The 21,974-nt window shown below is 50.5% G+C and overlaps 2 protein-coding genes across 2 annotated transcripts; one reads left to right on the top strand and one right to left on the bottom strand.

The window, feature by feature from the left end:
* Positions 1-1,691: 1,691 nt before the first annotated feature.
* On the top strand, positions 1,692-14,700 carry SYCE2 (synaptonemal complex central element protein 2). Its single transcript, XM_032396129.1, has 4 exons — positions 1,692-1,714; positions 2,356-2,471; positions 12,380-12,590; positions 14,083-14,700. The coding sequence occupies exons 1-4, from the start codon at positions 1,700-1,702 to the stop codon at positions 14,275-14,277; spliced, it is 537 nt and encodes a 178-aa protein (XP_032252020.1). The 5' UTR covers positions 1,692-1,699; the 3' UTR covers positions 14,278-14,700.
* GCDH (glutaryl-CoA dehydrogenase) lies at positions 14,693-20,864 on the bottom strand. Its single transcript, XM_032396128.1, has 12 exons — positions 20,795-20,864; positions 20,570-20,699; positions 20,444-20,479; positions 20,012-20,155; positions 19,806-19,868; positions 19,341-19,511; positions 18,495-18,624; positions 18,196-18,412; positions 17,609-17,712; positions 17,194-17,319; positions 16,718-16,878; positions 14,693-15,259 (listed from the first exon to the last, which is right to left on the bottom strand). The coding sequence occupies exons 2-12, from the start codon at positions 20,658-20,660 to the stop codon at positions 15,186-15,188; spliced, it is 1,317 nt and encodes a 438-aa protein (XP_032252019.1). The 5' UTR covers positions 20,661-20,699; positions 20,795-20,864; the 3' UTR covers positions 14,693-15,185.
* Positions 20,865-21,974: the final 1,110 nt, after the last annotated feature.

Below are 21,974 nucleotides of genomic sequence, written 5' to 3'. Positions count from 1 at the left end.
AAGGGAGTACGCTGGGGACATAGATAAGTACAGAAATGGAGGGAGGGGTAAAGTCACAGAAAAGGGAAGGTGGGTGGGGAAGGTTAAGTGTATATAGCATAAACTAACACAACAAGCACTTAGGAATCCATCCCCAGTTGGATCAAATCTGAACACGGACTATATTTGTTTTGGATCTTCTGCATCTTAGATCTGTGACTAGTGGTTTGAAGACCCTATGGGCTTGTCCTAGTTCCTTTTGCCAGCACCTCACTGAGATTGCTCCCTCCTGAATGTGGTGTTTTCTCTTTCTCATGTGTTTTTAAACTTTTGCTACTACATATTTTACTTTAACAAGTTTGATTTTGCTTATTTTCAGAAGTTATACAGACCCTGCACCATAAAAAAAAAAAATCGTCCTGCATATTGTGTGTTGCTTTTGTTTCTTTTCAGTGTGTATGTGTGCATGTGTGTGTGCGCGTGTGCTTACCAGTGAATCTTTTGAGATTTTTCTCATAAATAATCTTCAAATCTGATCCTGCAGGAATGTACATTTTGTTTACATTGTGGCTTTGCCACAAGATACTAATGTTAGCTGCTGTTTATTAAACTCTGTTCTAGAAGTTTATCTCTGCAACCCTTACAATAGTCTGATGTTTTAGATTTTATTGCCTCAGTTACAGGCAAAAATGGATTTTGAGAATGAGTGGCAGTTTTATGCCCCGCCCCCAGCCCCTCTCGCTGGTAAGAGACCGGATTCAAACCACATTCTCCAGAATGTAGTGTCAACATGGGTGCTCTGGTCATTGTGTGACAGGCGACAGAGCCCTGCACAGGATTCCTGCTGCCTCTCCCACATGGACGCTGACCAGTGAATTGGAGCAAAACCCCAACCTCTTGCTTTGGCCCCCTGCCCAACTTTGATCCTTCACCCACAGCTACCCCCATTCCCTGTTCTCCCTCCCCACCAGGCCCGGCTTCTCCTTAAGCACACTAAGTTTGCTCCCACCTCAGGACTTTTGCACACGCCTATTCAAATCTTTTGCCCATTTTTAAGTTGGGTTGTCTTATTATTGAGTTGTAAGAGTTCTTTGTAAATGCTGGCTGTAAGTTCTCAGATATATGTTTAGCAATATTTTCTCCCAGTCTGTGGCTCCTCAGGTGACAATTATTATTGTTGTTACTATTAAGGCATTATTGTTATTACTACTATTAGTAAGGGATATGGGCCCAACTCTAAAGGCCAGACCCGCCATGCTTTTAAGGAGCTACCAGTTTTAGAGCGCACAGGTAACTGATTCAAGGTGATACTGCATAAATTTTTTCACTGAAGACAACAGGTCATAATCAAGAACAGCAACGGTCAGGATTTTTTATTGCAAGGACTTCTTGGGACTCAGCGCAGATGAACTGAATTCTAAGAATTAACGCAAAGACCGCTCGATTCCCCCAACCCACGTCTGGGCCGGGATCCTCCCACATGGGCACGCACACGCACACAGACCACCCCCTCCTCCGGGCGGCGCCGGCTGCGCGCGCAGCCTCTGGGACAGCCCAACCGCCGGTTAACGGCCAGCTCCGCCCCGCTGCGCGAGCAAGTTCTCAAAAAGAGGCGGGACCAGGAGCACGTGATGCAGCACGTGCGCGGGAGCCGTGCGAACCGGGGGGCGGGGCCAGCGCGTGCGCAGAGGGCTCGAAGGAGAAGGCGGGAAAAGACAGGATGGAGCGACAGGGAGTAAGCGACGCTTGTTTCCCTTCGCGAGGCGGGCGCCGGGCGGCGGGCGGACGGGCGGGGAACGGCCGCGATCTCGGGCTTCCCTGGCGGGCCCTAACCCAGCCGCTTGTCTCCTGCCATCGGGGCCACCCCTCGCCTGGCCGGGTCCCGATTTCCTGACTGACTGACCAGGCCCTGACTGACGGACGGGACTGTGTGACCGACACTTTGACAGCCCGGGCCAGAAGGACAGACTCCCACGCATGGCTCGTGGCAGGAGCAGGGTAGACAAAGGCTCCGATATCCGTGCGCCGCACCCTTTTCTTATCTTCTTTTTCTCCTACCTCTTCTCCTTCCTCGGAGGACTCGAGCCGCCGCACACACCAGTTAGGAGCCCAGCACCCCTCCCGGCGCCTCTGCCCTCACCCCAGCCCCTCCAGGTCTCCCCGCCTCTGTACTCTACAGCGTTCCAGGCGCAGGCCCTCCCACCACACGTCCCCGACCTCGTGGTGTCCGTCCCTGCCCCGCGCACCTCTCCTGCGGGTCCCCGGCCTTTCGGAGCGGCACACGGAGGTGCCCGGGGCCGAAGGGGCGGTAGGAGGGTATCTGACCCCTTCTCGCCCTTCCCTCTCTGGCCTCTCAAGCGCTGGCTGTGCTCACAGGTGGACGTGCCCCACGTAGAATGCAAGGACCAGCAGCCGCAGCCGCTGGGGGAGAGCAAGGAGCGGCAGCAGTGCGAGGAGAGCCGTGAAGACGAAGCCGGTCCGGGGTCAGCTAGGTGAGGAAGCACCCTGCAGGACGCGTCCACACAGACCCCTGGGTCCTTCTCGTTCACCCGGTTCTTCCACGAGACGCTGCCAGTCTGCTGTGGGTGCATTTGCTCCACGTACTGGTCAGGCATCTGCCATGTGCGTGGCATGGTTCCAAGTACTAGGACACAGCAGTGAGCTGCACTCTAGAGGAGGAGACAGACTGTAAACTCAGGAATATATAGTAGTCAGGAGATGCTAATGCAGTGTGGGGGCCGGTGGTGGGGGCAGGGGTGGAAGAGGGAGAGAGTGCCAGTTTAGATCAGAGGGTTAGGGAAGCCTTCGTGGAGGAGGTGACGAGTGAACCATGAGGCAGAACTATGCTCTAGACAGAGGAACAGCACCTACAAAGTCTGGGAGGAGGACTGTGCTGGAGGAGCCAAAGAGGGCGATAGTAAGAGATACAGTCACACAGGTAATGGGACTTTGGGTGTTAATTACCCATGAAAAGGTTTGGAATAGAGTGACATGGCAAGGACTATTGTTAATGAAGTTTTATTGGAATGTAGCCACGCTTGTCTATGGCTGCTTCTACAGTCAAGTTTTTGCAACTGAGACTACAGAACCCACAAAGCTGAAAAGATTTACTATCTGGCCCTTTGTAGAAGTTTGAAGTCCTCTGGACTAAGGTATTAAAAGCCTCCCTCTGGCTTCCATATAGAGAATAGATTGTTGAGGGCAGGAGTAGAAGCTGAGTACCAGTGAGGAGGCAATTGGAATCATCTAGGTGCAAGATGACTCCAATTTGGCCCATGGTGGATCTATTGAAGTGATGAGAAGTCAGATTCTGGATATATTTAAGAAGGTAGAACTGACAGAAATTGCTAATGGATTAGTTGATGGAGTTGAAAGAGCAGCATCAAGGATGACAAAAAAAGTTTTTGTCTTGTACATTTATTTATTCACCAAATATATCTTGAGGGTCTTCTTTGGCCAGACACTGATGATGAGCATGCAGCAGTGAACAAATCAGAATTTCTGCTCTCTTGGAGCTTGCTTTCTTTCACTTAGCAGTATGCACTTAAGGTTCCTCTATATCTTTTCATGGCTTAATAGCTCATTTCTTTTTAGTGCTGAAAATATTTCATTGTCTGGATGTCCCACAGTTTGTTTATCCGTTCACCTACTGAAGGACATCTTGGTTGCTTCCAAGTTTTGGCAGTTCTGAATAAAGCACTATAAACATTCTTGTGCAGGTCTTTGTGTGGACTCAAGTTTTCAGTTCCTTTGGGTAAATACCAAGGAGCACCATGGCTTGATCATATGATAAGAATATATTTAGTTTTGTAAGAAACTGCCAAACTGTCTTCCAAAGTGGCTGTGCCTGTCATCAATGAAAGAGAGTTCCTGTTGCTCCACATCCTTGTCAGCACTTGATGTTATCAGTGTTTTGGATTTTCACGATTTTAATAAGTGTGTCGTAGTATCTCATTGTTGTGTTGATTTGCAGTTTCCTGGAGAGATATGAAGTTACACATCATTTCATATGCCTATTTGTCATCTGTATGTCTTTTCTGGGGAGGTGTCCAGATTTTTTGCCCCTTCTTTAATCAGGTTGTTCGTTTCCATATTGTTTTTAAGAGTTCTTTGTATATTTTATTTTATTTTATTATTTTTTTAAAGATTTTATTTATTTATTTGACAGAGAGAGACATAGCAAGAGAGGGAACACAAGCAGGGGGAGTAGGAGAGGGAGAAGCAGGCTTCCCCGCGGTGCAGGGAGCCCGATGTGGGGCTCGATCCCAGGGCCCTGGGATCACGACCTGAGCCGAAGGCAGACGCTTAACGACTGAGCCACCCAGGCGCCCCCTTTGTATATTTTAAATACTTGTACTTTATCAGGCATGTGTTTCACAAAGATTTCCTCCCAGTTTGTGGCATATCCTTTCATTCTGTTGACGGAGTGTTTTGCAGAGCAGAAGTTTTTAATTTTGATGAAGTCCAACTTATCGATTTTTCTGTTGATATTATATCTAAGACGGTCCTCTAGATTTTTTTCCTATGATATCTTCCAGGAGTTTGATAGCTTTGTGTTTGACATTTAGGTCTGTGCTACATTTTGAGTTAGTTTGTGTGAAAGTATGGGGTCTGTGTCTCATTCTTCTGTCCACGGCTGTCCAGTTATTTCAGCACCATTTGTTGAAAAGACTCCTTTCTCCATTCAATTTTCTTTGCTCTTTTGTCAAAGATCTGTTGACTATATACATGTGGGTCTATTTCTGGGCTCTCTATTCTGTTCCATTGATCTATTATCTATTCCTATACCAGTACCACACCATCTGGATCACTGCAGCTTTATAGTAAGTCTTGAGGTCAAGGAACATCAGTCCTCCAACTTTGTTCTTCTACTTCAATATTGTCTTGGCTATTCTGCGTCTATTGCCAAGCTGATTTTCTAAAAAAGAGAGACAATAATAATAACAATAAAATAATGTGATTTCAACTGGTGGCAAGTGCTGTGAAGAAACAAAATAGAGTACGGAGCAACTAGAGTGATAGGGAGTTTAGAGTAGTTAGAGAAGAGCTCTAAGGAGGTTACATGACAAGGAGCAGCCAGGAAGTCTCAGGGGGCCCAGATATGCCAGGCAGAGTAAAAGTCTCTGAGGTATGAATAAGCTTGGTGTGCTCACAAAACAGTCATAAGATCAGCATATCAGCATTGTGATTGGATGCAGAGGGATACCCTAAGTCCACGGGACAGATGCACTCATACCCTCCCAGTGCTTCCATTTGACCGAGAGGCAGATACTTACAAGTACTGACACAGAAGAGATTGGGGTGCTGGGAAAACATTTCCCCTGGGGGCAGCCAGCCCCGAATGGGGAGCCAGAGACAGCGCCCTTGAAGAAGCAATGCTGAATCAAAAGGTAAGGGAGAATGGATGTTGAGTGGCCATGGGGGTGGGAGGAGGGGCTGAGAAGAGTTTATGGGAAGGTCCTCTGGCTCAGGGAGCTGAAGGCAGGCCAGTATGGCTGGGTGTGGTTGTGAGTGCAAGAGGAGCACTGGACGGCTTGGCAGAGGCCAGGTCACAGGGCGTTTTGTCAGCTATGGACTTTATTAAGAGGACTTTTTTGGTAATAGCTTGAGATATAATTCACATACTATACAATTCACCAACCTAAAATGTATAATTCAACTGTTTTTAGTACATTCAAAGAGCTGTGCAACCATCACCACAGTCAACTTTATAACATTTTCATCGCTCCAAAAAGAAACCTTGCACCCCTAACCATCATCCCCCGTGTCCGCATGGTGTCTGCCTCTTCCCCAGCCCCTGGTAACCACTACTTTCTGTCTCTATGCATTTGCTTCTGCTGGACATTTCATATAAGCAGAATCATACACTTGTGTGGTCCTTTGTGACTGGCTTCTTTCACTGAGCATAATGTCTTCAGGATTTATCCACATTGTAACATGTATCAGAATTCCATTACTCTATATGGCTGAATAATATTCCATATTATGGACGCACCACGTTTTACTTACCCATTCATTGGTTGATGGACATTTGAGTTGTTTCTGCATTTTGGTTCTTGTGAGTAATGCTGCTGCGAATATCCATGTATGAATTTTGGCATAGACATACATTTTCATTTCTCTTGGGTAGATACCTAGGAGGCGAATCACTGTGTCAGAGAAGTGCCATGTTCTGGTTCCTGTTTTTAAAAGACACTGGCTGCTTTGTGGAGAATGGGTGGGACCGGGCATGAGTGGACATGGGGAGATCAGGTGGGAGGCTCCTGTGGGGGTAGCATCTAGCAGAGCAGACGGAGAGAAACTTTTATGGGGGTGGGGATCATTTAGTGAGGCATGAGGAAGGGGATGAACCGAGGATCTCTCCCGGCTAGTGTGCTACCAGACGGAAAAGGCCGGTGTGTCAGGCATTGTGATTGGCAGCAGGGATACCCCTGCTGTGTTGTGCTGGAGCGGGCTCCTCCCAGCTCACAAGAGCCAGTTCTACACATCTCTTCCCAATATAGCATTTAGCCATTTTATGTTGGTAGCTTGAAATTGGCTATAGTGGGAGTTTGCACCATGGAAATTGGCAAACACTACAAATCAGGCCTTTTTTCTCCCCCACAGAGAGCCACTTGCTAAATGTTTACTAGCACACCTCTTTCTCCCCACTTTGGACTGGTTTCCAGCAAGTAATGGTTTCCGTGGCAGAGGCAAGAACATGAGTTCCATTTTGCCCTTATTGAGCTTGAGGTGACTGGGGACATGCACGTGAACATGTCCAGCATACAGCTGGACTTGCTGACCTGGAACTCAGGGTGGGACAAGGGGCTGGAGATGGCACCGTGGGAGTCACCGTTTCAGTGGCAGCTGTGGGGTGAATGAGCTTACCTGGGGAAGGAGTGAGACAAGGCCAGGCTCAGGACAGGGGCCTGAGGACTCTAGGTATAAAGCCAGCTTCCCCCGACCTCCAGATTCCTCAGTTGTAAAGCAGACTACAAGGTGGAATGGTTTCTAGGTGTGTACTATCAACTGGAGACCAGAAAAAAGAAGGAAATGACTGCAGTCATTTGTTTGATATCATCTTCCTGCAAATAGGGTGTTTAGACCTGGATATAAGTGGCAAAGAGACATAGACAATTGCATATTAAAGACTTCAAGGAGTTCCACTAGAGCTTTGGGCTGAAAAAAACAGATGGATTAGAACCAGTGCAAGGGCCAATTAATAGATCCAGCAGCAGACACTCCGCGACATGGTTAAAATGTGAACACATTTCGGGAAAGAAAAGCAGAGGGTGAGGAACGGGCTCAGTAGCTTTGATTCAAACCTTCCCCTTCCCCCTTCCTGGCTGTACTTCAGCAAAACCTCATTTCGCCCAAGCACCAGAGATTCTGTTGTGTTCCTCCTTGAATGTTTGATTAGCTTGTCTCCCTCCTGGGACTGCCGCCTGTGGTGGTCATAAGTGGCTGGCGGCTTGTTTACTTGTATATCTGTTAGAGGCCACGGAGGGAGGGCCCCACCAGCGGGCGGCTCTGGCTCATACGCCTGCCAATCACAGCTTTACCTGGAGTGAACAGATGGTCTCTTCACTTAGACCCATTTCCTCACCGTACCCGGGCCCCCTGCCAGCGTGGGCCCTGCTCAGAAACTATGTCCTAATCCTCGCAGCTGAATTAGGGACTCCTTAGAAGGATAGACTATAATAGATGAGCGTGGTGAAGTGTTCACAACCCCCACCCCAAAGCCCCCCTGCTGGACCCCTCCGTGGGGCCATACACACCCAGCCTGCTTTGTTGGGCCTACTTCCATTTGCTGGCCCCCATCCAGGGTTGGGCAACAGAAGCAGGTCTGGGAATGGAGGAAACCAGTGAAGAGGACATCGTGCATTTTGTTTATTAAAGTTAATTGGTGAATGCAGGCCCAGGGAAGCCTATGATTCATTAGCATCCTGATGAATATGCAGCTGCTGAGTATTAAGAAAAATGAAATGGAAAGAAAGAAATCCCCAAAGGAGAGGTTGGAAAAAATCAAGAAGCTCTCTGCAGACATCTGATGCAGGCCGTTGTACCACAACAAAATTTGAATGAGATGAATTCAAGTGATTTTTCACCATTTTCATAGCTGCCATGAAAACCATTCCAGCCTCATCCCTGGAGCCTGAGAAAGGAGCGACTTTGAACTGTTAGCAGCGCAAGCAGGTTGTTAGCAATTGCATAAAAAAGAAACACCTGTTTTTATCATTGATTTTAAATTCAGATCCTTACACAGTTGGGACAAAGCAACTGTGGGTACAAGGAGGTTTGTGAGTGGGAATGTTACACATGGCTCTGGAAGAAGTTCATTCCTTTATATATTCAGTGAATATTTGTGCGCCTTTGGGATGCATAGAATGCCGTCCCCACCCTGAGCGTGCAGTGTCCTGGAAGGAACCAATGTGTGTAAACCGTGGCAGTGTTGTGATTAGTAAGCGGAGGTGCTGTGGGGGTGCACTAGCAGAAACTCCGAATGGTGAAGTTGCAGGAAGGGAAAGTCATTTCAGGCAATGGCTAATGGGTTTGGTGATGTGAAATGTTCCAAATTGCTCAGAGTGGAGGGTGGAAAGGGAAGGTGGCAGCCAGGGCCCTGGAAGGCCTTGTGTGCTGTGCGAGGGAGTTTACTTGATCCTGTGGCAGGTGGGGGCTCTCAAGCTGTCAAGCAGGAGTAGGACATCAGATTGCAGTTTCGAAGGTCCCTAGAGACCAGGTGAGAAATGATAGGTGTGGAGTTGCAAGTGATTAGGTAGAGAGGAGATGATAGGTTTGGGAGAGATTAAGGGGGTGGAAGGGAGGATTTTCTGACAGGATGTGGTGGACAGAGAGAAGCTGGACTCCAGGCTAACTGTTAAGTTTCTGGCATGGGAACCAGGTGGCTTTTGGTGTCATTCATAGAAGGGGAAGGAGTATGGCAATGTCAGTATGCCCATTTGGAGTTTGAGATGCCTCTGGGACAGCCAAGTGGAGAGGGCCTGGAGGTAGTCAGATACATTGTTGGGAGCTCAGGAGACAGGTATGGGCAGAGGATGAACTTGGGGGTTGTGGAAGGTGGATGGTACTGAAAGCCTTGCTAGTCATTCATTCATTCATTCCATGCCCCTTTATTACTCCTATCATGAGGCGTAGGTATTATGGACATGAAGATGAGTGACACATGGCCCAGTCCTCCCAGAGACTACATGGGGAGGCTGAGGTGCAGGCCCTTACGCTGTAGGTGCTGTGTGCATGTAACTCAGCCAGGGAAGACTTTCTAGAAGAGGCAGGATATAGGCAGGAAAAAGGACTGGCTATAAGGGTGCCTTTGAGGAATGACAGGTTATACATTGTGAGGTGGTGGGTGGGGGTTTGCAGGAAAGGCCAGTAGGGAAGAGGTTTGGGGGTCCTGGCTTCAGAGCAAGGGTGTGAACGATGGGGTGAGCAATGGTGTGAAGAGAAGAGAGCAAGGCCAGCGACAGAGCCTGGGAACGCTGACCTGTTGGGAATGGCAGGGAAGGGTGGTCAGTAGCACCAGCTGCAGCCAATAGGTCAAGGGAATTACGGTCTGCCAGGTGCAACTGGGGACCTTGGCAGGAGACGCTTCATTTGATAACTGGGGTAGGAACCAGTGGGCGGAGAAGAGAGTGAGAGGTGAGAAAGTGTGCTCAGAAAGTGCCAGCAGCTCTTTCTAGAAGAGCTACATGGCTGTGAAGGGGAGGAAAGAAGGAGGAGGCTGGCTGAGGGATACCTCGTGTTTGAGGGGAGGGGTGTGTATATGTGTGCTGTTTTAAAATGTAAAACTGGGGATGACACGTCCCGGAATGGGTCAGCCCAAGGGAGAGGTCAAAGGTACAAGAAGAGGGTGAGGTACACAGGGGAATGGGATTGGGAGCCCCACAGAGGCATGGAACCCTTTTCCTGCCTGCCAAATAGGGAGTTTGGAAAGAGGAAGGGTGGTTATGGATCCATTTGTTGGGGGCGCAGTGGAGGAAGTTATTGGCCTGCACTATTTCTGTATCTCCTCAGGGTAAGGGGAGGCAAGTGTGCGGTCAGGGACAGGAGAATTATGAAGGTTTGGAATGGCTGGTAAGAATGAGAGAAGGAGGTGACCAGAGCACAGACAGGATGCCCAGTGACCTTGAGGACCTCCCAGAGGCTAGAGAGCTAGACTCTGCAGTGACCCTGTTCACAGGATCATTATTTCCTCCAGTGTCATTCAAGTTCCTAAGTTTGAGAAAAGATATGATGCTTGGTTATGGAGAGCCAGGGTGGGGTTTTGGTGTGGGTGTGACACAGGGGTGAAGGGAAGGGGGCTGAGGCCCCCAGCTGAAGACTGTAGTGATAGAGCCCCTGGTTTAGGCTGAACAGGAAGGCAGTCAGTGCTGAGGTCTCAAGGAAGTCAAACACCAGGTTTTCTTGAACCCATGTCCACAATTCCATTATCATCATGCAAAGCATGGCTGTCTTTTCAAGAGCCATCCACTTTGTGTTTTTTCACATGCATCCAAATGTTACAGAAGTCTGAAAGTTAAACTGTCAGTGTGTGGGGTGAGGGGGCCTGGCTGGCTCAGTCAGTAGAGCATGGGACTCTTGGTCTCGAGGTTGTGAGTTCAAGCCCCAAGTCAGGTGTAGAGATTACTTAAAAATAAAATCATAAAAAAAAAAGAAAGAAAAAAAGAAAATATGTGTCCCAGGTCTGAATTAATCTCCTTCTGCCTCACTTCCCTGTAGGAAAGTAGTAATTGCAAGCTAGGAGGCCATAAACTCCTTAGTGAACCTTTGTCCTGAATGCTCAGGAAGGCTTTAGTTTGTCTATTGTTTTCTAGCTGACGTAAGTCTTTGCTATAGATTATCTGCCTCAGAGACACACTTTCCCGTCTTGATAAATGCATTGACCACACACACGTGTCTTGCCTTGGAGGCTGATGAACTTGCATGCTTTGTATGAGGCCAGAGGAGGGCGGAATAGATCAGATGGAAGGCGTCCTTCATTCATTCAACAAACAATGGAAGATTTACTATGTGGTGAGTGCTGGGAATTCAGAGATAAACAGGACACAGCCTTCTGGGGAGATAGGGATAGAATCTGTGACAAGCACATGCAGTGATAGAGACAGGCACAGGGTCATGGACAGCTTCTCAAGGGAGGCATTGGTGTGGGCTCGGTCTCACAGGTCAAGTCAGAGAGCAAGCACAAAGCCACAGAGGCAGGAAGCGATCTGGCAAGGAGTACTCAAGGACCAGGACGCAGCTGAAGTCTTGGGCCTGAGAACTTTCATGCAGGCAAGAACTCTGGCCACCCAGGCTCTTGTGCTCAGGGGTTTTACTGTGCTTGTATCCTGAGCCAAAAGGAAGAGCTTAGGCAGTCAGGAAACCACCAAGAAAAATAGTTTTATGGAGAAAGCATCCAAAAATCAAGATGTAATTTTCTGAATAATCAGTGCCTGGCTTGGGGTCTTGGCCAACTTTACGGTTGCTTGTGAACTGGTGTATACAGGAACTGTTCTGTTGGCACCTCTGAGTTGCAGCCATTAAGAGCTGGAAGGACCTCAGAGGGCAAAGAAACTGAGGACCCAGGGGCAGCAGGACATGGGCTGGGGAGTCAGGCCAGCTGGGTGCCACACCCAGCTCTATCACACATTGGCCAGTGACCCTGGGAGAGTGACACACCGACTCTGCGTCCTCAGCTATGAGGTAGGTAAAGATGATTGAGTGGACCAACCCCAAACCATGGTCAAGAGGATGCAGCAAGACAAGGTGTGCAGCTTAGCACCGTGCCTGACAGACGGAGTGCTTACAGATCAAATAAAGCAGAGATACAGAACAAAAAAAAAAAAAAAAGAAAGAAAGAAAGAAGGAAGGGAGGGAGGAAAGAAAGGAAGGAAAGGGAGGGAGGGAGGGAGGGAGGAAGATGTACCTTAAACATTTTATCTTAATTTAAAACACCAAGGGGTCTGCTAATAAGAGTGCAACTTTTTTTTTTGCATAAGTTTCATTCATATTGCATTACCCACAATTTCCACTTCTTTGTTTTTAAATATTTTATTTAAAGTAGGCTCTACACCTAATGTAATCTTTGCCCCAATCTATAGTTGTTGATATACTATAAATAGTATAACTGACACTCATTTCAAAGCAACAAGTTGGTGTAATAACATGATAGTGGGCTTTGGAGTCCAGCAGATACCCCTGTTCTTGAACTTTAGGTGGATTTTGTTTGTACCTCTGGTTCTGTTTCCTCAGTTATAAAATGGAGATGCTGTCCCTGCCTTCTCAGGGCAGTGTGTGAATGAAATAAGCAAGCGTCGCCCACAGGAGACACACAACACTGGCTCCCCTCCCACCATAGAGCTAATTCAGATCAGCACTCTTGGGAGAGTTTGGTGTTGACTTCAGTTTCCTGTACTTTCAGAAGTCAGGTTTCTAGCCCCTCTATCGCCACCTCCAGTGCCAACCGCCGGCTGATGATGCTAGAAGGGAAGTCAGTATCCTACTTTTCCTCTCTGGAGTCAAGCATCGACATCCTGAAGAAGAGGGCCCAGGAGCTGATTGAAAACATCAATGAGAGCAGACAGAAGGACCACGCGCTCATGACCAACTTCAGGGACAGCCTCAAGATCAAGGTGACAGATTCTCCCACACACTGCAAAGCCCCAGGGGTCAGGGGGAAGGAGTCCTATGTAAAGGGTGAAAAAGGAAGGGAATGAGCTGCTGCTGAGTGTCTTTGAGGCTCTAGGCCTGTTGCTCAGCAAGCTGCAAATAGTACCTCATTTCCCCCTTACAACAGTCCTGCCAAGAGATCAGACCCGTTTTATAGATGGTAAAGTAAGGTTTGGAAATAATTTGCCCAAATGAAAGAGCCAGGATGAGGAACAAGGGTCCATCTGCACCCGCAGCCCACCCCTTTTATTTCATGCCAGGGCTGATGGCCATGGGAGTAGGGGCTGAGGCACAGCCTGCATTGTCACACCCATTTGTCCTCCAGAAATTGGTTTGTGGGGCACCTGGCTGACTCAGTCGGTAGAGCATGCAACTCTTGATCTCAGGGTTGTGAGCTTGAGCCTCACGCGGGGTGTAGTAATTACTTAAAAACAAAAATCTTTCCAAAAAAAAAAAGAAAGTGGAATGGTTCGTGATGGGAGGGTAAGGTTCCCTTGACATGGCGGGGCCTTAAAGTGTCTACTAACAAAGCCAGATATTATGTTCAGGTCCAACATTAATGATTGTCCTGGATGTTTCTTCAGAATGCATAATGAATCCTATGAGTGGGACAGCTTGTTGGTCACATATGGGACACATATTATGCATCTTTCAATGACAGGCTGACTTTTTTCCCTTCTCCCTCCTCCCATCCCTACCAGTACACACCTGGTACATCAGAGAAAACTTAGAAAGTAGAAGAGTATAACATAGCAGAAAAAATAGAAAACATTCCTATGATCTCACTACCCAGAGGCTACTTTGTCACATGTTTTCTTCCGGTTTCCACTGCATATTTTCTTCCTAACCTGTCTGAGCCTGTACTATATACATAATTTTGTATCTTCCTTTAAAAAAAAAAAATCAAGGGGCACCTGGTTGGCTCAGCCATTAGGGTCCTGGGGTCCTGGGATCGAGCCCCGCATCGGGCTCCCTGCTCCGCGGGAAGCCTGCTTCTCCTCCCACTCCCCCTGCTTGTGTTCCCTCTCTCACTATCTCTCTCTCTGTCAAATAAATAAATAAAATCTTTAAAAAAAAAAATAAAATCAATATATAGGCAATTTCACTTCCAGTCACTGGAATTGTTTTTACCATTTTTATAAAATAAATTGCAGGGGCACCTGGGTGGCTCAGTCGTTAAGCGTCTGCCTTCGGCTCAGGTCATGATCCCAGGGTCCTGGGATCGAGCCCCGCATCGGGCTCCCTGCTTGGCGGGAAGCCTGCTTCTCCCTCTCTCACTCCCCCTGCTTGTGTTCCCTCTCTCGCTGTGTCTCTGTCTGTCAAATAAATAAATAAAATCTTTAAAAATAAATAAATAAAATAAAATAAATTGCAGAAATCTTAGCAAGCCACTTAAAACAAATGTCTTATGATGCCTCGTTTGATTTTCTAAAAACATGCTCTATTTTTTAAAAGGTTTCAGACCTGACAGAAAAGCTAGAGGAGAGGATGTATCAGATTTATAATCACCATAACAAGATCATTCAGGACAAGCTCCAAGAGTTCACCCAGAAAATGACAAAGATCAGCAATTTGGAAACAGAGCTCAAACAAGTGTGCCACACCGTGGAGACAGTGTACAAAGACCTGTGCCTCCAGCCTGAGGTATGACTAAATGCATGCATGTGGGTGCCACCTGAGGAAGGCTAAGATGAAAGTAAATGTCAACACAAACCAAGGATGTTAGCACCGTGCCCAGCCCTAAACCCCACAGGGGCCACTCTCACTGCAAAACCCTTGATGCTCTTGCCACCTCGCCTGTGGCCCCAGGCTCCCTCTGAGGCGGTGTGTCTGAGCTGAGAAGCTAGACAGTTGTTATTTCCCACCACTGTGTGGTCAGCTCTGTGGTGACAGGACAGAAAGGACAGTGTCTACAGCCCTAAGCCCCGGTCAGTGCCTATCCAGGGTTATTACAGCAGAGCCCAAGACTCTGACACAGGCCACACTACTTAAGGGAGAAATACCTACCACATATCCAGTCACCTCACAGTCCCCACATTTTTCCTGTGACTGAAATGACTTTGTGGGTGGTTACAATTAAATGTGGCCCACACCTTGGGGTCAGACATGCAGACTTTATTATTCTCTCTTTCACTCTCATTCTGCTCCAACATCCAGCGTAAGGCACTTACCCTCAAGATGGGAGGGTCAGAGGGCACACAGTGAACTCTTGGTGTGTGGGGGATTTGCTCAGTCAGACACCAGAGGTTGCTTCCATGTCACTCTCCTTCCCTCTTCCTGCTCCCCTGTCAAGAGAAGCTTCTGTTCCAAGATAAGTGGAATCCATCCCCGTCCACGGTTAAAAGTGGGTTGAAAAACTTGGTACAGAGAGTCCCATCTCCTTTTTAAGGAACACATTTGAATGACTTCAAAGGGAAAATTTTGATAATTAAGAATCAGTGTCTCTCACTTCCCACTATAAAAATTGGCTCCATCTGCCACCTCCCTGAGTAAGCTCAGAGCACAGCATTTCCCTGGGAAGGAGCTTGAGACCATCTGGGCTCCCGGGTGAAGTATGTTCACTTGCTGGCCGTGAACGCCTGGATCCCTGTGATTGCCCTTCCAAGGATCAGAGCATGAATGTCATGAGTGCCTGGACAAGATAAATACAGAGTTGGTTTGGAGTCTGAACAGCTCACAACCTCCCTTTAAAGTCAATCTTCATGTCCCTCCTCCCCCTAGGCTACTACTTTGGAAGAAGAACAGGCCCACAAAGATGACGAATGCTGAGAGCTACCGGGAGAGAGTCCCCTCTTGGTGACAGCCACCAAGAGAAGGCTAAGAGGCCACCATTTGGGCCATGCCGAGAAAATTGTTTTTCACAGTTCTGTAATGCATCTTGGCAAAAAAAAAAAAAAAAAAAAAAAAGCCCTAGAATCCTTGTGCTAGACCCAAAACTTCAAGTCCAGCCCTGGCAATGGGCCCAGCTTTGGTGCTCCCCACACTTGGCAGATTCACCCCACCCAACCCTGCACAGTTGGTTAAACGTTTGATTTTCAACCCGTTCACGCTTCTTTCCCACAGAGGTTGAGAAAGCTGATGAGCTCTGTGGAGATATGTCAGGCCCTTTCTTACCTACAGAAGGGATGGGAAAGCAAACATCAGATAAATTGCTTGTCCCAGCTGATCTCTCCCATCCTAAAGCCGCCACCCCACATCTCACTCTCAAGTCTGGGTAACATTTTACAAGCCTCAGTGCTCTCCTTTGCTCTTCCTCAGTTTAACGGGGTGGACGAGATTACTACCTCCCTTTTATGGAGCAAAATAATTATGTTTACTTCCCAAAGTGCAAATCTGACCCCATCCCTCCCCTGCATAAAACTCCCTGAAAGCCCCCCTCTGCTTGTCCTCAGGGTCATTCCCACACCAGTAGGATCCCCCCAACCCCAACCCTCCCTCTTGCTGTTTCTGGAATGTCCCATCCAGAATAGCACACAGAAGCTATTTCACTGTCTCTGCCCAGGTTGCTACACTTCCCTTCAGGCCTAACATGGTCCCACTTTCTCCCCAAGATGAGCACTTGTACCCCTTTACATCTCTCCCTATTTCTGCCTGGCTCACACAAGATTGTACTTTTTTTTCTTTTTAATTGTCTTTTTCCATGTCTGTTTTCCCGTGAGGAAAGGGGTTTTGGGCCCCATGCAAGTTACAACCAGTCGCCAGGTGCAGACACGACAGCCTGACAATGATTTATCTTTTTTCTCTTAACATAAAATGGAGTGGTGATTCCTGTGTGTAGCTGCACTTTTGCTCCCTGGCACCCACCAGCTCACTAGGCATTGTGCCCCACTCCAGGGATGCCCGAGGAGATAGTAAAGCAATCTGGGGAGCACCCCTCCTCCCAATCACCATGGGGGAAAGGACTGAGAGCATTTCACTTCCCCAGTCCCTCTGTGAGCCACTCCAGATGAAGAACACGGGTGGGACTTGCCCCAGGTCACACTGCTAGTGATGACAGCTGGGTGCAGGACTCAGGCGTGCTGTCCCCACCCTTCTTCTCTAGACAGTGAGGCCACTGTGACACTCCTCCCCCCAGAGACCCAGCCCCTACCTTCATAGGTGTTCACAGCCTCCAGGTTCATGGCATGCCGGATCACGTGATACTCATCAGAAATCCCATTCCCCCCTAGTATGTCTCGGGCCTGGCGGGCGATATCCAGGGCCTTCCCACAGTTATTCCTCTTCAGCAGGGAGACCATTTCCGGAGTGGCCCTGGGAGTGGCACAGACACGTCACACAAGTATGGGATCACAGCTGACCCCAGGCATCCCTAAGCCCTGGGCAAACCCAGCCAGGGGAGAAAATTCCCCAAGTTATAGTCACAGCAGCAGACACTGAGCTCCCAGTAAGGGATAGGCAGGCAGTCCTGTCCCATCAAGGCCAAGAAGGAAAGAAGGGACAGGTCCCCAAGGGGCCACCAGGCACGAAAGACCTTTCTCCCCAGGACCAGCCACCACCACGTCCAGGAGGGGCACAGGGTCCCCTCCTTGCTGCCTACCCCCTGCTCCCCCAACACACAGCCCCTACTTGTCTTGATCCTTCAAGCGGCCAAGCTGCAGGCAAGCGTGAAGGCCCAGCGTGATCTCAGTGAGCATGTCTGCCAGCTTCTTCTGAATCAGCTGGTTCCTGGCCAGTGGGGCGCCAAACTGGATCCTAAGTGGGCAAGTTCAGGGTAAGTGTGGACATGTTCACCGCCCCCCAGTCCAGGAAGCCTTCCCAGGCTGCCTCAGTCCTCACTGAGTTCACCCTCGCCCTGTCACTGCTCAGTATCACCAATGTCACCAAGCAGTCAGCCCCTCACTGCTCAAGGACTTCCCTGGCCATTTCACCGAGTGGGGACTTAAGTCTGGTAGGCAGGGGAGGAGGAGTCACTGGTAGGGTAAGGGATGGAGCCCGTGCCCCCCCCACACCTCCCAAGAGATCTCATGGCAGCCCCACACACCTATCCAGGGTGTACCGCCGGGCCGTGTGCAAACAGAATTCAGCAGCTCCGAGCACGCCCCAGGCGATGCCAAACCGGGCATTGTTCAGGCAGCCGAAGGGCCCCTGTAGGGTCAAGAGAGAGGCCTCAGCCCCACCCAGGAGCTGAGAGGCCCTGGGCAGAACGAACTTACGTCGGGGGAAGCCCCCTCCCCAGACGTGCAGTCACTATAAACAGAGGGATTCAGGGCAGCCATTTCAATCACACAAGGTCCTGGCACCAAAGCTCATGCACACACAATTCTACCCAGCCCAGGATCTGAGTTGGATGCCCAGATCTAGGGGATGATGTAAGGAGACAGAAAGATGCACATGTATCAAAGGATTAAACTGGTTCAGGCCTGTATGTGTCCTCGGCAGAGCCAGTATAAGCAAAATAGTCACCCCAAAGGGGCAATTTCCAAACATCAGTGAGCCAGGCAGAAGCTCTCAGAATCACTTGTGTGTGGGCTCCACAAGCACAGGACTGGGTCCCCAGCGTGGGGCCTGCCCAAGGAAGTTGAACCAGCAGGTGACCTGATACCAGTTCCCAAGGTGGCCGCTGCTCACCGCCAGACCAGACACATCAGGCAGCACATTCTCCTCCGGCACCTCCACACTGTCCATGACGATCATGCCTGTGGACGAGGCCCGCAGGGAGAACTTGCCCTCAATCTTGGGGGCTGAGAGGCCCCGCATCCCCTTCTCCAGCAGGAAGCCCCGAATGCAGCTGTCTTCACACCGAGCCCATACTACAAACAGGTCGGCCACAGGTGAATTAGTGATCCTGGGGGGAGGGACAGGCAGTGAGGGTCTGGCCGCCTCCCTCCTGCCCCTGCCCACCTGCCTGGGACACCCAGACCCCTCACCAGGTCTTGGTCCCATTGAGGGTGTAGCTCCTGTTCGATGGGTTGTGGCGGGCTCTGGTCTCCATGCTGCCAGGGTCACTCCCATGGTTGGGCTCTGTGAGCCCAAAGCAGCCCAGGAGCTCCCCCTTGGCTGCAGGGACAAGACAGGGTCACAAGTCTGCCTGTCCCCCACTCATCTCCTCAAATGAAAATTGTCAGCCTCCCCATCAAGCCAGGCCAAAGGCAGACCCAACTCTGTCCCCATGGCACTCTCAGGTGGTGGTGGTGTGCAGGGACACTCCTCCCCCCGGGCCACAGTAACAATGCCATGATGGGGAGGGGCCCCACAGGAGTCAGGAAAGAGATAATCTGTCTTGAAGGCAGTGAAAAGGAGTTAAGCAGGAGGAGGAAGGGTGGAGAAGAGTGGTTCCAGTGAGGGTACAGATGTGCAAAGGCACAGTGGTACATTTGGAGAATGCCAAGTAGCTGAGTCTGGCTGAGGAGGAGCAGTCAAGAGAATGGCCAGAGATGAGGTGGAACGGTCAGCAGAGGCCTGCCTACTCCTGGGGGGCCTTGTGGACCCAGTCAAGAAATTAAGACTTTAAACTTTGGGCTGGGATGGGGGAACACAGCAAATCAGGAGGGAGATGATGGTGGTAAGAAGGGGGCAGAATCAAGAGAGACCTAGGAGGGGTCAGTCAGGATCAGAGGTAGGGGTGAGGCCCACAGTCTGGCAGGGGATTTGGGTGGCCATTGGGGCTATCCTTGAGGTAGGGACAGAAGGCAGGCTCTGGGGACAGTCCCATTCCTAAGTTCCAGACCACTGCGGCGGTCTTCCTTCCCCAGGCTCTACAGGCAACTGCTCACCCAGCCGGGGCAGGTACTTCTGCTGCTGCTCCTTGCTGCCATAGGCGTAGATGGGGTGCATGACAAGGGAAGACTGGACACTCATTGCTGACCTGTAGCCACTATCCACCCGCTCCAACTCTCGGGCTAGGAGCCCATAGGCCACAGATGAGACTCCAGCACAGCCATACCCTGGTCGGGGGGGAGGGGGAGGGAAGACAGGGCAATGGGAGACAAAGTCCTGCCCAGCTGGAACCAGTGTGATTCCTGGGGCCCAAGAGACAGAGCTATATAGGGGTGCCCAAGGAGGGGGCACCAAGCTGGCCCTAGTTTGAAGGTTTATTCATTTTTCCTCACAGCCACTTTCAGATGGAGGGATAACTAACAGCCTCGCTTTGCAGACTGGGAAACTCAGGCTCAGGGATAAGAAGGGGCTTTCCAGGACACAGTGGGGACTGCAGAGTGTGGAGATAAATCTGTCCCTACCTTTGATGGTGGGGCCCAGCACACCAAGCTCCCCCATTTCTGAGATGATCTCCCGGTGAAAAACTGGAAAAGACGGATGCCCAAACTCAGGCCCAGCCCTAGCCCACTAGAGCCCCCATCTCAGGGACAGAAGGGGCCCGGGACCCAGCTAAAGCAGGGAGAGCTGGTGTGCACAGTGGAGGGTGCCCACCCGCCCGCCGGAGCACCTTCGTTGCGATTGGCCAGCAGGATTCGGGGCATGAGGCGCTCCTGGCAATAGGTGCGGAAGGTGTCCCTGATGAGGATCTCTTCCGCTGTCAGCTGCTCCTCCAGCACCAGCGGGTCTCTCCAGTCAAATTCAGGACGCGAGGCTGGGACAGAGAGCAGAGAGTGGGAGGGGGCTTGACTCGGCCCAGCCCACCCGACCACCGCACCCTCCTCTCCTGGAATCCTCAGCCCCACTCCGCCACTCCCAACTGGCTCCTGGTGGATGTGGGCAGTAAAGAGCACCGGCAAGACGGCATTTCTCCGGGAAGCCTCTGGCCCTGGCCACGCCCTGCCTCCCCTCCAGGGCAGCCCGCGGATTCTGGGACAGAGCCCACCCTGGGCAGACAGTTGGACAAGGGCCGCAGACGCCCGGCGCAAGGAGGGGTCCTTACACTTAGTCGCTCGGTTCTGTGTCTTCCCGCCCTTTTCTGCAAACACAGGACGGAAAAGTCACTCCGGAAAAGTCCCCCAAGCCTCCAGTTCCACCCTCCCCACCCTGCCCCCGACCCGGCACTGACCAGTCTGCGCCGCCGCCGAGCCCCACCCGCGCAGGAAGCTCAGGCCTGGTCCACGGCTCAACAGCCGCTCGGAGACCCTTCTCAGGGCCATCTGGGCAGCGGGCCGGCAAGCGGAGCAACCACGGCCAACCTGGAGGAGCAGGGGCGTCAGAGCGGAGTGGCTCCCACCGGCAGGCCCGGGCCCTGGCGCCACTCACCCCTCTCGCCCCTCTCGCGGGTGCTTACCTGGCGCCTCCCGGCTCACCGTACAGTCCACAGTAAGACTGGCAAAATCTTTTGACCTCTGGAGGGGGTGGGAGGGGCGGATGCCGAATGGGGCTTCTCATTGGTGTGTGCTAAGACCCGGCTCCTCCTCGGCTCTGCCTTTTAAAAGGGCCACGGCAGCCTTGCCTGTGGAGACGTGAGAGCCCAGGCCAAGGCATGTTAGAGGCTTTAAGAAGCAGAACAGGAAAGGGGCGGAAGGTGAGTGCGCCAAGCCAATTGGCCAGCTGTGTTCCTGTCCTGATTGGCCCTAGGAGGGGGCTTGGCCCACGCTTGATTGGTCAGTTGCAGGGGCCGTGTCCGGAGGAATTCTGGAGTTAAATGAGGAAACTGAGGCACAAGAAAAATGAGTCCTGGGAGCCTGGAGGGCAGACCTTGATGTCTCCTCTAATGGCTGCTGTGGGAGCAGGGGGAGAGGGGGGCTCCAGTGGGCGATCTCAGCCCAACCTAGCTGCTAGTCCGTCCCAGGAAGCACATGTAGCCCTGAGCGACGGTGTGTGTGACTTGTAGTGATTTCCGTGCGCTGTTGCTTCTTGCACCTAGGTCTGTGATTGTGCGGGACTGACTATGTATCTGTATGTGGGTGTGCCTACGACGTTGTGGGGCGATTGTCTGTGGGCGGTTGTGTACCATTGTAACTGGCTGTGGCTGTGTGCCTGAATGTCTTTGTGCTTTCTTGTCTGTGTAGTTGTAAGCTTGTGTAATGGTATTCCGTGCGATCGTGTGTCTGTATGTATGATTCTGTGTTGTGATGGTTTTCTCTCTAGGTGTGGCTATTATTTTTGTGACAACATGACTGGATATTTATGTGTATGTCTGTGTGGTTGTCTACCTCCATGTGTCAGTGTGATTTGGTCTGTGTGCACTTGGACAGGACTGTGAGTGTGATATGAGTATATGCCTGAGTGAGTGGCTATGCTCACTTAGGTCACTTTGATGAGCATTTGTGTGATGTGCGTTTGAATCTGGGTGCACTGTGCTTGACCATCGCTGTATCTAAAAGGCACATATCTAGCATGACATGGCCTTTTCCCAGGTGGGGAAAGTAAGGCCCAGAAAGCAGAATGATCTTGCTCAAGGTTACCATAGGCCAAGTGCAGAGGCTGGTTCCCAGGCCAGGCCCCTCCCTGCCCACCAGGAACAC

This window comes from Phoca vitulina, unplaced genomic scaffold, assembly GCF_004348235.1.
Source record: "Phoca vitulina isolate PV1807 unplaced genomic scaffold, GSC_HSeal_1.0 scaffold89, whole genome shotgun sequence".
NCBI classification, from domain to species: Eukaryota; Metazoa; Chordata; class Mammalia; order Carnivora; family Phocidae; genus Phoca; species Phoca vitulina.
This window is presented reverse-complemented; position numbering and strand designations above follow the sequence as displayed.